This window comes from Pelodiscus sinensis, chromosome 2 (assembly GCF_052426305.1).
Source record: "Pelodiscus sinensis isolate ZL-2025 chromosome 2, ASM5242630v1, whole genome shotgun sequence".
In the NCBI taxonomy this organism is placed as follows: Eukaryota; Metazoa; Chordata; order Testudines; family Trionychidae; genus Pelodiscus; species Pelodiscus sinensis.
The window spans coordinates 248,961,746-248,974,050 of record NC_143053.1 but is presented as its reverse complement, the minus strand read 5'-3'; the positions used below and the strand labels follow the sequence as shown (position 1 = coordinate 248,974,050).

The following is a 12,305-nucleotide window of genomic DNA, read 5'->3' as shown; positions in this document are numbered from 1 at the left end:
GGTTTAGTGTTTGTATCGTAATCATTTCAACAGCAGCTATATGTCATACCACAATAGACGGTTGTGAACTTCCTCTAAGTCAATATAGTTAGTGAGAGAGAGAGGCCTTATGCATAAGGTGGTTTAATACTTTGGTTAGTGGCCAGAGCTAGAATTAAGAGTCAGATTCCCACTGGTAGAAGCTGAAATCAGTGGAACTAATGTGATTAATATCTGCTGAGGAGCTATATGTCTGGCAATGCAAAAGAGAGACAAAGCAAGTCTGATGCAGAGGAGCTGAGGTCAGGACTGCATGGTGGCTTCCCAGCCACTCTTGGGAAGGGCTGCGCGGGTTGCCTGGGTTGACATTAATACTACTATAAATGCTATATGAATTGTATTCTTTATTTTGGGGAGTTGGCAAAGAGAGAAACCTGCATATCTAACTGGAGCTATTTGGTCTTCTAGCTGTGATTCACTGGATAGTGCCTTTCTGGGCTACAGTGGAGTATTAATTTTCTTTCTGATTTCATATTAAATAAACATTTAAAGTTGTTAATTATCCCTTTTTTTAGCATTTTCTTCCATATCACCTTCCTACACCCACAATATTCTTGCCAGCAAGCTAACAGAATATGAATTGGATAAATGGACTGTAAGATGGATAGAAAGCTGGCTAGACTGTCGGGCCCAATAGGTAGTGATCAACGGCTCGATGTCAGGTTGGCGGTCGGCTTCTAGTGAAGTGCCCCAAGGATCTGTTCTTGGACTGGTTTTGTTCAGCATCTTTATTAATGACCTGGATGAGGGAATGGATTGCAACCTCAGCAAGTTTGCAGATGACACTAAGCTAGGGGGAGATGTAGATACTCTGCAGGGAAGGTATAGGGTCCAGAATGACCTGGACAGATTAGAGGATTGGGCCAAAAGAAATCTGATGAGGTTCAACAAGGACAAGTGTAGAATCCTGCACTTGAGACAGAAGAATCCCAAGCATTGTTACAGGTTGGGGACTGAATGTCTAAGTAGCAGTGCTGCAGAAAAGGACCTGGTGATTACAGTGGATGAGAAGCTGGATATGAATCAACAGTGTGCCCTTGTAGCCAAGAAGGCTAATGGCATATTGGAGTGAATTAGGAGGAATATTTCCAGCAGATCCAGAAAATTGATTATTCCCCTTTATTCAGCTTTGGTGAGGCCACATCTAGAATATTGTGTTCAGTTCTGCCTCCCCCCCCCCCACTATAGAAAGGATGTGGACGCATTGGAGAAGGTCCAGCGGAGGGCGACCAAAATGATTAGGAGGCTGGAGCGCATGACCTATGAGGAGAGACTGAAGGATTTGGGTTTGTTTAGTCTGCAGAAGAGAAGAGTGAGGGGGGATTTGATAGAAGCCTTCAACTTCCTGAAGAGAGGTTCCAAAGAGGATGGAGAGAGGCTTTTCTCAGTAGTGACGGATGGCAGAACAAGGAGCAATGGTCTCAAGTTATAGTGGGAGAGATCTAGGTTGGATATTAGGAAAAACTATTTCCCTAGGAGGATGGTGAAGCACTGGAATGGGTTCACTAGGGAGGTGGTGGAATCTCCATCCCTAGAGGTGTTTAAGTCTCGGCTTGACAAAGCCCTGGCTGGGTTGATTTAGTTGGGATTGGTCCTGCCTTGGGCAGGGGGCTGGACTTGAGACCTCCTGAGGTCTCTTCCATCTCTATGATTCTATGAAATGGTAACTCTTCCGGGCAGTGATAGTGAATTTGAAGAAAATTGTGACTCATGAGTTGTGTACCTCAAATATTTTGGGCAATTTGTGACCTGCAATTCCATTTCAGATGAATAATGAGTTTTTGCCATGCTGACAGGGATTGGTCCACAGGCATACAGACTGTGGCATGCTCTACTGTATCAGAGATGGGAAACCCAGGCAAGTGAGTGGGTTGAATGAGTGGCCCTCCTTCTCAGAGGACCACAAGATTATTGTAATCAAGAAGATTTCCTGGGATGGGTTAGTTTTTCTAACTGCCCTTGCACACATAGAATTTGTGGTGTGTGCGAATTGAACTGTAGCAGCACTTTGGATGCAGAAGGAGTGCATGGCTCTTACTGTCAATGTTATGTGCAATCAGAATACACCTCTCCTTCTGTGCCCTTGCTTTATGTGCATATCACTTTAGTGATATTGGGTAGGAAGAAAATTACACAGATGGAAACCTGCAGAATCTGGTAACAGTGCACATGGGCAATGGTGAACAGAATGCGTCATGGGTCACACAGTAAACCCAGAGAGGCCACATGTGGCCAATGGTCTGCAGGTTCCCCATCACTGTATTATATCCATATATACTATAGTTACTGAAGCAATGCAGGAAATTTTCTCTCCTGCCCCGTCGATAACAGCAGAATGGTAGCATGCAAGGCATCACGGCAGAGGAGAGTCAGTGACATGGTTTGTTGCTGCTCCAAGGACAGTATTCAGAGCACAGTCAGTTTGGACAAACATTAAATGATACCTTGGCAGCCATTTTTCCTCTGGATTACAAAATGCGTAGATCCAGACATTCTTACTTAATGTATGAGTGCTGCATTCAAGAAGGCCCTGGAGATGGCTATTGTCATTTAAATGACAGAGAAAATTCTCTGGAATTTAGTGTGAACCGGGAAGTATGTCTCCTGTGTGGGTGAGAGACACAACCATGAGAACAACCATGAGAGAGACAACCATGAAAACATGAGGCATTTCTGTGTGGCCATTGTGCACAAACTACACGTGCTGAAAAGGGTTACAGGGCAAACCAGTTCACGGACACACTTAAGTTACCTGTTGTGCAGTTCAACCTCCAGTGCTACAAAGTAACCATTCACCCACCTGATAAATGCTAAATGTAGGTTGATCTGCCATCTCAAAATATTTCACAATCAACATGGGCGGGGGGAGTTTATTTTGCTGCAGATTGCCTTTTGGTGTCACATTGGCATCTGCCCTGTTCCAGGAAGCCATAGATGTGATCTTGAATGGAATTAAGTGCTACTTGGACAAAATCCTTGTTCTAGGAAATATGAGTTATCTTTCCAAAATCAATTCAGTCTCATGTCAGAAGCTCTGTAGCATAATCATTCTGACACTGTATGGATGAAGGTTATAGCCTGGAATTCTGTCTGGTGGCTAGGGATAGATGAAGACATTAAGACTATGTCTACACAGCAGAGTTTTTGCGCAAAACTCATGGAGCGTCCACTCAAGCGCGTTTTTGCGCAAGAAAATTTACAGTGAATCAACAGAACAGAGGGGGTTTTGCGGTGTAGATATTCCTCTTTCTATGAGGAATAAGCCTTTTTGTGCAAGAGCTCTTGTACAAAAAGGTGTGTGTGGATGGGAAACAGGTTTTTTGCGCAAAAACAGCCCATCGAAAGAAGCACAGGTGCCCTGGTGGTCATTCTGTTATTGGCAATCAGAGCTTTCTTGCGAGAGAGTGTCCATGCAGTCTGAATGCTCTCTTGAGCAAAAGCACATTGCTTTTCCAATGTGTTTTTGCAGTGTGGACGCGCTCTTGCGGAGTTTTTGCGGAGCTACTTGTGCAAGAAGCCTGCAGTATAGATGTAGCCAGAGTGGAAGATGAAGTGCTGTGTTGTTCCAAAGAAGTGCAAAAAACAATGCTTGTTTCTGAACTGATACATTGTTTTGCTAGAATTGCTATTCTGGAGTAGAATAATTCCTAGCAATTTAAGAGTCTGCAGTAATGCATCCACAATTTTACTTAAGCTATAAAGGGTTTTGTTATCCATGTAAATGACAATGTGCATGTGCCTGGAAAGTATTTTAATATAGAATCATAGAATATTAGGACTGGAAGGGACCTCGAGGGGTCATCGAGTCTAGTCCCCTGCCCTCCTGGCAGGACCGACTACTGACTAGACCATCCCTGATAGACATTTATCTAAACTGCTCTTAAATATCTCCAGAGATGGAGATTCCACAACCTTCCTGGGCAATTTATTCCAGTGTTTTGACTACTCTGACAGTTAGGAACTTTTTCCTAATGTCCAACCTAAACCTCCCTTGCTGCAGTTTAAGCCCATTGCTTCTTGTTCTATCCTCAGAGGCCAAGATGAACAAGTTTTCTCCCTTCTCCTTATGACATCCTTTTAGATATCTGAAAACTGCTATCATGTCCCCTCTCAGTCTTCTCTTTTCTAATCTAACAAACCCAATTCTTTCATCCTTCCTTCATAGGTCATGTTCTCTAGACCTTTAATCATTCTTGTTCCTCTTCTCTGGACCCTCTCCAATTTCTCCACATCTTTCTTGAAATGCAGTGCCCAGAACTGGACACAATACTCCAACTGAGCCCTAACCAGCACCGAGTAGGGCAGAAGAATGACTTCTCGTGTCTTGCTCACAACACACCTGTTAATTCATCCCAGAATCATGTTTGCTTTGTTTGCAACAGCATCACATTGCTGACTCATATTCAGCTTGTGGTCCACTATAACCCCTAGATCCCTTTCTGCCGTACTCCTTCCTAGACAGTTGCTTCCCATTCTGTATAGGGTGGAGATATGAGATGTTCTGCGCCTTTAAATAGTTTGGTCTCTCTGCACTCAGCTGCAGAGTCTCACTTTTATTTTATTTTCTATTTTGCTATCAGAAAATGAAGCCACTGCAGAAGACAGTGACATATGTCAGCTTCCCCCTATTCATCCCTTTTCTGCTAAATCCAAATATAACAAAGCTTGCCTCTTAATTTTGCTGTTTGTTTCATACATTGCATCCAGGAAACCTATATAATACTTTGTGGTAGTTGTTCAGGTCTTTTTTTTTTAATGAGTCTATGCTTGAAACCAGGGCACCTATTTACATTTATCTTAGGGTCCTCATAGAGACAGGTGATGCAACTCACAAACTTCCACATGTAACAAACAGGTTCTGAGGGACATCACATCTGTTGCTGCTCTCTCTCTAAATTCTCCTAAGGGCTTCCTTTCACTACCGCTCTTTGTCGGTACAGTTGTGTCAATGCAGCTGCACTGATGTAGCATGTCTGGTGAAGATTTGTGGCGTCCACAGAAGAGTGCTTTTCTGTTGACATAATTACACCTCACTGAATGGTGGAAGATGCTGCTTTAAGGCAACTTCATTGCGCAGGTGGATGGCTTTTCAAAACCATGAGTGAAATAAGTTACATCAACTTAAAAGTGACAGTGTAGACAAGACCTAAATTCCTGATTTCTCAGGTAGGGGAAAGGGTCTTCTCTATTTGAAGAAACATATCAACTCTCCAGGAATCTAGCTAGAGCAGAAATGTATGCACAGTTTTGTTCAAGAACCTGCTGCTCTTTGCTTGTTGAAATAAGCAAATATGTATGATTTCTTCGTCATTAAAAAAATGACTACACACAATGTCCTTTCACCTTTGATACTTGGAAGATTCATAGATGTGATATCACATGTGGAAAAGCAAAAGATGTATCAGATTTGGCCTTTTCACTGTTCATTTTCACTGATTTTGTATCTTCTCTTTCTCTGTTTCACTGTTGTCACCCACTTTTCTGCCAAAAATATTGTTGTGACACAAAATACATTAAAAAGAAGTTCAAATATAGAGTGGAGCAAGGATTCACATTTTTCTTCATGTACGGTAATATTTTGTAGCCTCTCCATATTGTATAAGGTCCATTTCATGATGATTACCTTCAAAGTACCTACTTATGTGTAAAGTTAAACTCCCATGTAACTGTTTGCAGGATGAGGGTCCAGGTTTCATGTGATTTGGGGTTTCATAATTAAGGGTCTGCAGGTCTCTAATCTCAATACAACATTGCAGTGTTTCACTGAAATTCTGTTGAGCGGGTTTATATCTAAGCATTATTATTTCAGGCATTTGAAGATATTTATCTTGAAAAAAGAAAAAACATTAAAATTATGTTGGAATTTCTTGATAAAATGTTCACTTACATCTTTGTCCTGGAGATGCTTCTGAAATGGCTGGCTTATGGCTTCAAGAAGTATTTCACCAGTGCCTGGTGTTGGCTTGACTTCCTAATTGTAGGTGTAAGTATTGCATTTGATCAGTTCTGCGAACTGGATTACTAAATACAGTCCAAAATTGAGGCACCTTCATTTGATGGGGAACTGATTTTTTAAAAATAGTGACCACCCACCCAAGATTTTGAAATTTGGTTAATAAAAGTAGTCATTTTGTTAAAAATTTTGGTCTAAAAATTTCAATAGCTTTAATAATGTAAGGTAGCATTAGTAACACAGGTCAGATACGTTTGTTTTGTTAAAATAGAATGGGTGTGAAATCTTGGCATCCCTGCAATCACTGTGTGTGTTATTATTAATTTCAATTGGGGCCAGATTTACACTTGCTACTTTATACCTGTTAGTATCCCTTTTAAAATGTATTTCTGCTTGTACTGTGACATTTCACACTTTTCATGGATAGGATTTTGTAAGCATGATTTTTAAAAATGGAAAAAAAGAACACCAGAAGGTAGGATTATGCTAATATTTTTTGTGTGTCTCCATTCAGATCTCCTTAACAAGCCTCATAGCTAACTCTCTTGGATACGCCGAAATAAGTCTCATGAAATCCCTTAAAACCTTGAGAGCCTTGAGACCATTAAGGGCATTGTCACAGTTTGAAGGGATGAGGGTAAGAATAAATAAAGCAACCATTGAAACCCCTCTGTGTGAACATCAAGTATGTAAAAGGATCCTTTTTCATATGGTTTTGCTTTCATTACGGTTCTGCACAGTAGTTACAGTTACATTTAGTTGCGGTTGGTCCTGCTTTGAGAAATGGGTTGGACTACATCAGTGTTTCTTAAACTTTTTGAGGCCACGGAACACCAAACAATATTTTTGTATGTGGAAAACCTATGAAAATGTTCTTAAAAAAAACCTTGTTGACAGGCAAAAAAAGACAAAAACAAAAAAGTAAAAACAAAGAAGAGGTCGTAGTATACCTGTGAGTTGTTCACAGAACACCAATGTTCAGTGGAACATAGTTTAAGAAACACTGGACTAGATAATGTCCAACCCTAATAGTCTATGAGTCTATGATTTGAATTCAATTTTAAGAGGTGTTTCTAAAACTTTTGTAAAGAATTATTTTGTAAAGAATCTCACTGAAATGGCAAAACAAAGTTAAATCATGTTCAAAGTTTATATGTTTGTATTTTCCTGGTGGTTTGATGAAAAATGAAAAATACACACAAAAATAAGACTTCAAAAATCATCCCTTTTTGGCCAATTTTCACTGGATTCCCTCACTTTTCTTCCATTTGAATTCAGACAGAGAAACAATCACAAAGCATTTGAGGATTTTTTAAAAATGAAAAAAATTAACCTTATACTTATAAATCTAGAAAACTAATAAGTAAATTTACCCCTAAAAAATCTTGATATACTTCAGTTTTAATCTGGAATGCCAGGTTTACCTTATAACCATGTGACATGTGTTCATTGTTTGTCTGAACATTTTCTTGATCACTTTTGCATTTTTTTGACAAATGAATAATTCTCTAGGAGTTTGCTTATCTCTTTGGTTTTGCTTGGTGATCTTAGCAAGAACACAAAAGGATAAATCAAGATGCCTTTGAACCAATGGCAAAAATCTCATTGACTTTAATTGGACCAGGATCTAGCCATTAGCACCTGGTTTTGCTATTTTTGTATTTCCTAAATAAGAATGGTCATAGTGGGTCAGAATTAAACTCAATCTAGCTCACTCTCCTGTCTTTGGACAATGACCAATGCAAGGTACCCCAGAGGGAATGAAAAGAACAGGTAATCATCAAGTGATCCATTCCCTGTTGCTCATTACCAGTTTCTGGCAAAGAGAGGCTAGGGACACCATTCCTGCCCATCCTAGCTAATAGCCATTGATGGACCTATCATCCATGAACCCTGTTATAGTTCTGGTTTTCACAAAATCCTCTGGCAAAGAGTTCCCCAGGTTGACTGCTAATATTTCCTTTCATTTGTTTTAAGCCTGCTGCCTGTTAATTTCATTTGGTAACCTGGTAACAGATAATTGAGACTGTATAATTTGATATGCATATTTGGGATTATGGTTTCACAATTTGCATTACATTGCATTTAACATTGAGTTTCATCTGCCTTTCTGTTGCCTAGTCACCCAGTTTTATGAGGTTTTTTTTTTGTAGTTGGACTTAACCAGCTTGAGTAATTTTGTATCATCTGCACATTTTGTCACCTCACTGTTCATCCATTTTTTTCCAGATCATTTATGAATATGTTGAACAGGACAGGTCCTAATACAGACTCTTGGGCTACGTCTAGACTACATCCTTCAGTCGGCAGAGGGATGTAGTCTAGACAGACCCTTGAGGGGGGACCGTTATTTACCTCACTCCATTCTGAAAGTTGACCATTTTAACCAGTTATCAATCCATGAGAAGACATTCCCTCTCATCCTCATCACAGCTTATTTTCCATGGCAGGCAGACTGAATCCTGCATAAGTGTTTCAAATCTGTCCACAGTTAAAATTGAGCAACCCCTATAGAATTCCACAGCAGTTGCACACGTACAGCTGAAGGCAGTTGTGTAACTAACATATCTACTGCTTTTCTTCGTTCTGTCCTCAAATCATCACCTATATGTGGGAGAATCTTACATAAAGAATTTGCCGCTGCTCTTCCTATAGAAGAAATGGGGCAACTTCCACATTCTGGTAGAACCAGTGACAGTGACGCCTGTCCATGTGAGGGTCCTGTGCCTGTAGGCACAGCTGCTGCTCCTCCTCCCAGTTCTCTGGCCCCACAGCATCAATTGGAGAGCCTTTCCTGGGACAAGGAAATGATGTTGTACGAGTAGCATTCTATATCTCTGCCTATGGCAAGTTGTACTAGCTGTATATTTACAAGTCTGATGTGATATCTTTGTTGTCTGTGGGCCACAGAAAAAAGGTGATATGAGGGATTGTCAGCCATATCAGCTGTCTATATTTCTTATTTATATGAGGGAATTGAACTGAAATGATATACATTTGTGTATAGGCCATTTGCAATCGGTGGTTCATGATGATTTTTAATCCAGACTGGATATTATATTAAACAGGACACATAGAGATGAGGGGTTTTGGTGTATCAATAAAGGCAACATGAGGATATTGGAGCAGAGTTAAGACAGTTTGTACAATCTTATCTAGAGATTTGTTCCTCATTTGTATAATCCCAGCACTCTAAAAATGTTGTTCTCAATAAATACATTTATTTATAACCTTAAAATTATCTTAAAGTTTTTTTCTGGGGATGTCCTTAGTTTCTGTACAAACTATATAGACCTTGAAGGCTTTTCTGGCCATGTCAAGCCCAAAAAGTATAAACTTGACTAGCATAATATTTTATGTTTCTTCTTCGAGTGGTTGCTCATGTCCATTCGAAGTAGGTGTGTGCACCGTGTGCACCGCATCTTCTGGAGCGTTTTCCTTAGCAGTACCCCTAGCGCCGGCAGGACGCCCCCTGGAGTGGCGCCGCCATGGCGGGGCATAAGTACCCCTGCCGGCGCTGCCCCACCTTAGTTCCTTCTTACCGCAGTGACGGTCATTGGAGCGTCTCTATCTCTCTTAGTCTATTAGCTAGTTAATGGTTCCCGTTCTCACATTGGTTTGTAAATAGTTCTTGCAGTTAGATAGTTAGGTTCTTTGTTTTGTTCCTTCCCCCTTGGGGGTAAGGAATGCCAGGGCCGCAAGGCTTCAAGACGTGCGCTGACTGCGGGAAGTTTATGCCCAGGGGTGACCCACACGACAGTTGTCTTAAGTGCTTGGGTGAGGCTCATCTCGCTATTGCCTGTAAGGGTATGTCTACACTACCCCCCTAATTTGAACTAGGGGGGGTAATGTAGTCATTGCAAATGAAGCCCAAGATTTCAATTTCCCGGGCTTCATTTGCATGAAGCCAGCCGGCGCCATTTTTAAATGCTGGCTAGTTCGGACTCCGTGCTATGCGGCTACACGCGGCACGGACTAGCTAGTTCGGATTAGGCTTCCTAATCCGAACTAGCTGTACACCTCGTTCCACGAGACGTCGAGGTCTCGGCACCGGTCTCACTCTCCTCTGACTAAGGGTATGTCTACACTACAAAGTTAATTCGAACTAACGGACATTAGTTCGAATTAACTTTGATAGGCGCTACACTAGCGCTCTGCTAGTTCGAACTTAATTCGAACTAGCGGAGCGCTTAGTTCGAACTAGGTAAACCTCATTGTACGAGGACTAAGCCTAGTTCTAACTTACTAGTTCGAATTAAGGGGTGTGTAGCCCCTTAATTCGAACTAGTGGGAGGCTAGCCCTCCCCAGCTTTCACTGGTGGCCACTCTGGCCAACACCAGGGAAACTCTATTGCCCCCCTCCCGGCCCCGGAACCCTTAAACATGCCTGGCTACGGTGCCCGTGCTAGGTGCAAGCCTGCCAGCACCCAGCTAGCAGACCCTACACCTGGCACGGCTCGAGCCAGCCACCCGATGCCCCCCAGCCCTCCCCCTCTTCCCGGGACCAGGCTGGCAGCTCCCGGGAACTTGCCCGGGACCGCAAGAGGCGGGCACCCGCCTGGTTTAGTGCAGACATTGTGGACCTCGTCCACGACCTCCGCACTAGGCACAGGAAAGTGGCCCGCTAGGGCAGGAGAGCTGCCAGCCTGGCCACCCAGGAGCAGGTGTGCATGAAAATCAAGGTGGTCCACTGAGACCCCCGACCCTGAGCCCTGATCTTACAATGGCTGTACTGGGTCAGACCAAAAGTCCATCTAGCCCAGTAGCCTGTCTGCCAACAGCGGCCAACCTTAGGGGCCCTGGAGGGGATGGACCGAAGACAGTGACCAAGCCATTTGTCTCGTGCCATCCCTCTCCAGCCTTCCACAAACTTTGGGTAGGGACACCACTCCTACCCCCTGGCTAATAGCACTCCATGGACCCAACCTCCATCACTTTATCTCACTTCTCTTTAAACTCTGTTCTAGTTGTAGCCTTCACAGCCTCCTGCAGCAAGGAGTTCCACAGGTTGACTCTTTGCTTTGTGAAGAAGAACTTTTTGAAGCCTGCTACCCATTCCTTTCCTTTGGTGTCCTATAGTCCTTCTATTATGGGAACTAATGAAGAACTTTTCTTGATGCACCCTCTCCACCCCACTCATGCTTTTATAGACCTCTATCCTATCCCCCCTCAGTCTCCTCTTTTCTAAACTGAAAAGTCCCAATCTCTTTAGCCTCTCTTCATATGGGACCTGTTCCAAACCTCTGATCATTTTAGTTGCCCTCCCCTCTCCCACCCTCTCTCTTCCCCTGTCCCACCTCCTTTTCCCAGTCTCCCCAAGTTTTGTTCAATAAAGAGAGATTCTATTTTTGAACACACGTTTTCTTTATTTTGTACATCAGGAAGAGGGGCTAGAGAAGGGTAAGTGGAAGGAGGTGAGGGAGGAATGGGGTACGAGCCCCCGATGGGGAGGACTGGGCTGGCTCTGCGGGCTTCTGGGTGTGGAAGCTCTCCTGCAGCCCCCCAATTTCCCCCTCTCCCCAGATGGCAGCCTGCGGCAAGAGCAGCCGGGCTGATGGCCGAGTGCTATGATGTGCCCAGTGTGGGCACTCAGGGCACTCCAAGCCAGGACTGCTTTGCAAGTGGGGCACCCCTGAGAACTGTCTGTCCGGGGTGGGGGTCGGGTCCCTTTAAGCACAGCCCTCGGCTAGCCTGAGGCAGCAGCTCCACGCGCTAAGTCCTCATCTGATGCCCTGCCAGCACTGCTTCCGGCCATCCTTAACCCCGGTTCAGGGTCCACTTAATGTGGACATGCTAGTTCGAATTAGCAAAACGCTAATTCGAACTAGTTTTTTAGTCTGGATCCGTTAGTTCGAATTAGCTTAGTTCAAATTAACTAATTCGAACTAAGTTAGTTCGAATTAGCGCTGTACTGTAGACATACCCTAAGAGAGTGAAGAAATCCCGGGGAAGGTCCCCTTCGAAGAAGGCAACTTCGGCTGGGCACCGCGCTGAGGGCTCACCGGTGCGAGTATTGTCCCCGCCGCACTGTCAGCGCCGGGGAGGCCTCGATAGTCCTGGTCACCTGCCTCCACACCGCCCGTCCACGCTGAATATGTTCGAGGCGGCGCAGGATCTTATTAGCCTCACAACCTCCCCTCCATCCTTGGATGACTCGGAAGGGTCGAGGTCACCATCGTCGGAGGCTCGGCTGGCTACGGCTTCGCCTCAGCATGGCCCAGGTTGGCACCCTTCTCGACGCCGAACCGTCATTCTCAGGGAGTTTCCAGCCATGCGCGAACTTCGTTGCAGATGAGCTCCTTGCCAGCTCCCC

At 43.6% G+C, this 12,305-nt stretch overlaps 1 protein-coding gene across 1 annotated transcript in view; it reads left to right on the top strand.

The window, feature by feature from the left end:
- Positions 1 to 12,305, top strand: part of LOC149525458 (sodium channel protein type 5 subunit alpha-like) — a 51,498-nt gene that overhangs the window by 22,567 nt on the left and 16,626 nt on the right. The window contains exons 6-7 of the mRNA XM_089776018.1: positions 5,849 to 6,022; positions 6,507 to 6,629. Of these exons, the coding sequence (XP_089632144.1) occupies positions 5,849 to 6,022; positions 6,507 to 6,629 (297 nt within the window). The remainder of the gene's footprint in view (positions 1 to 5,848; positions 6,023 to 6,506; positions 6,630 to 12,305) is intronic.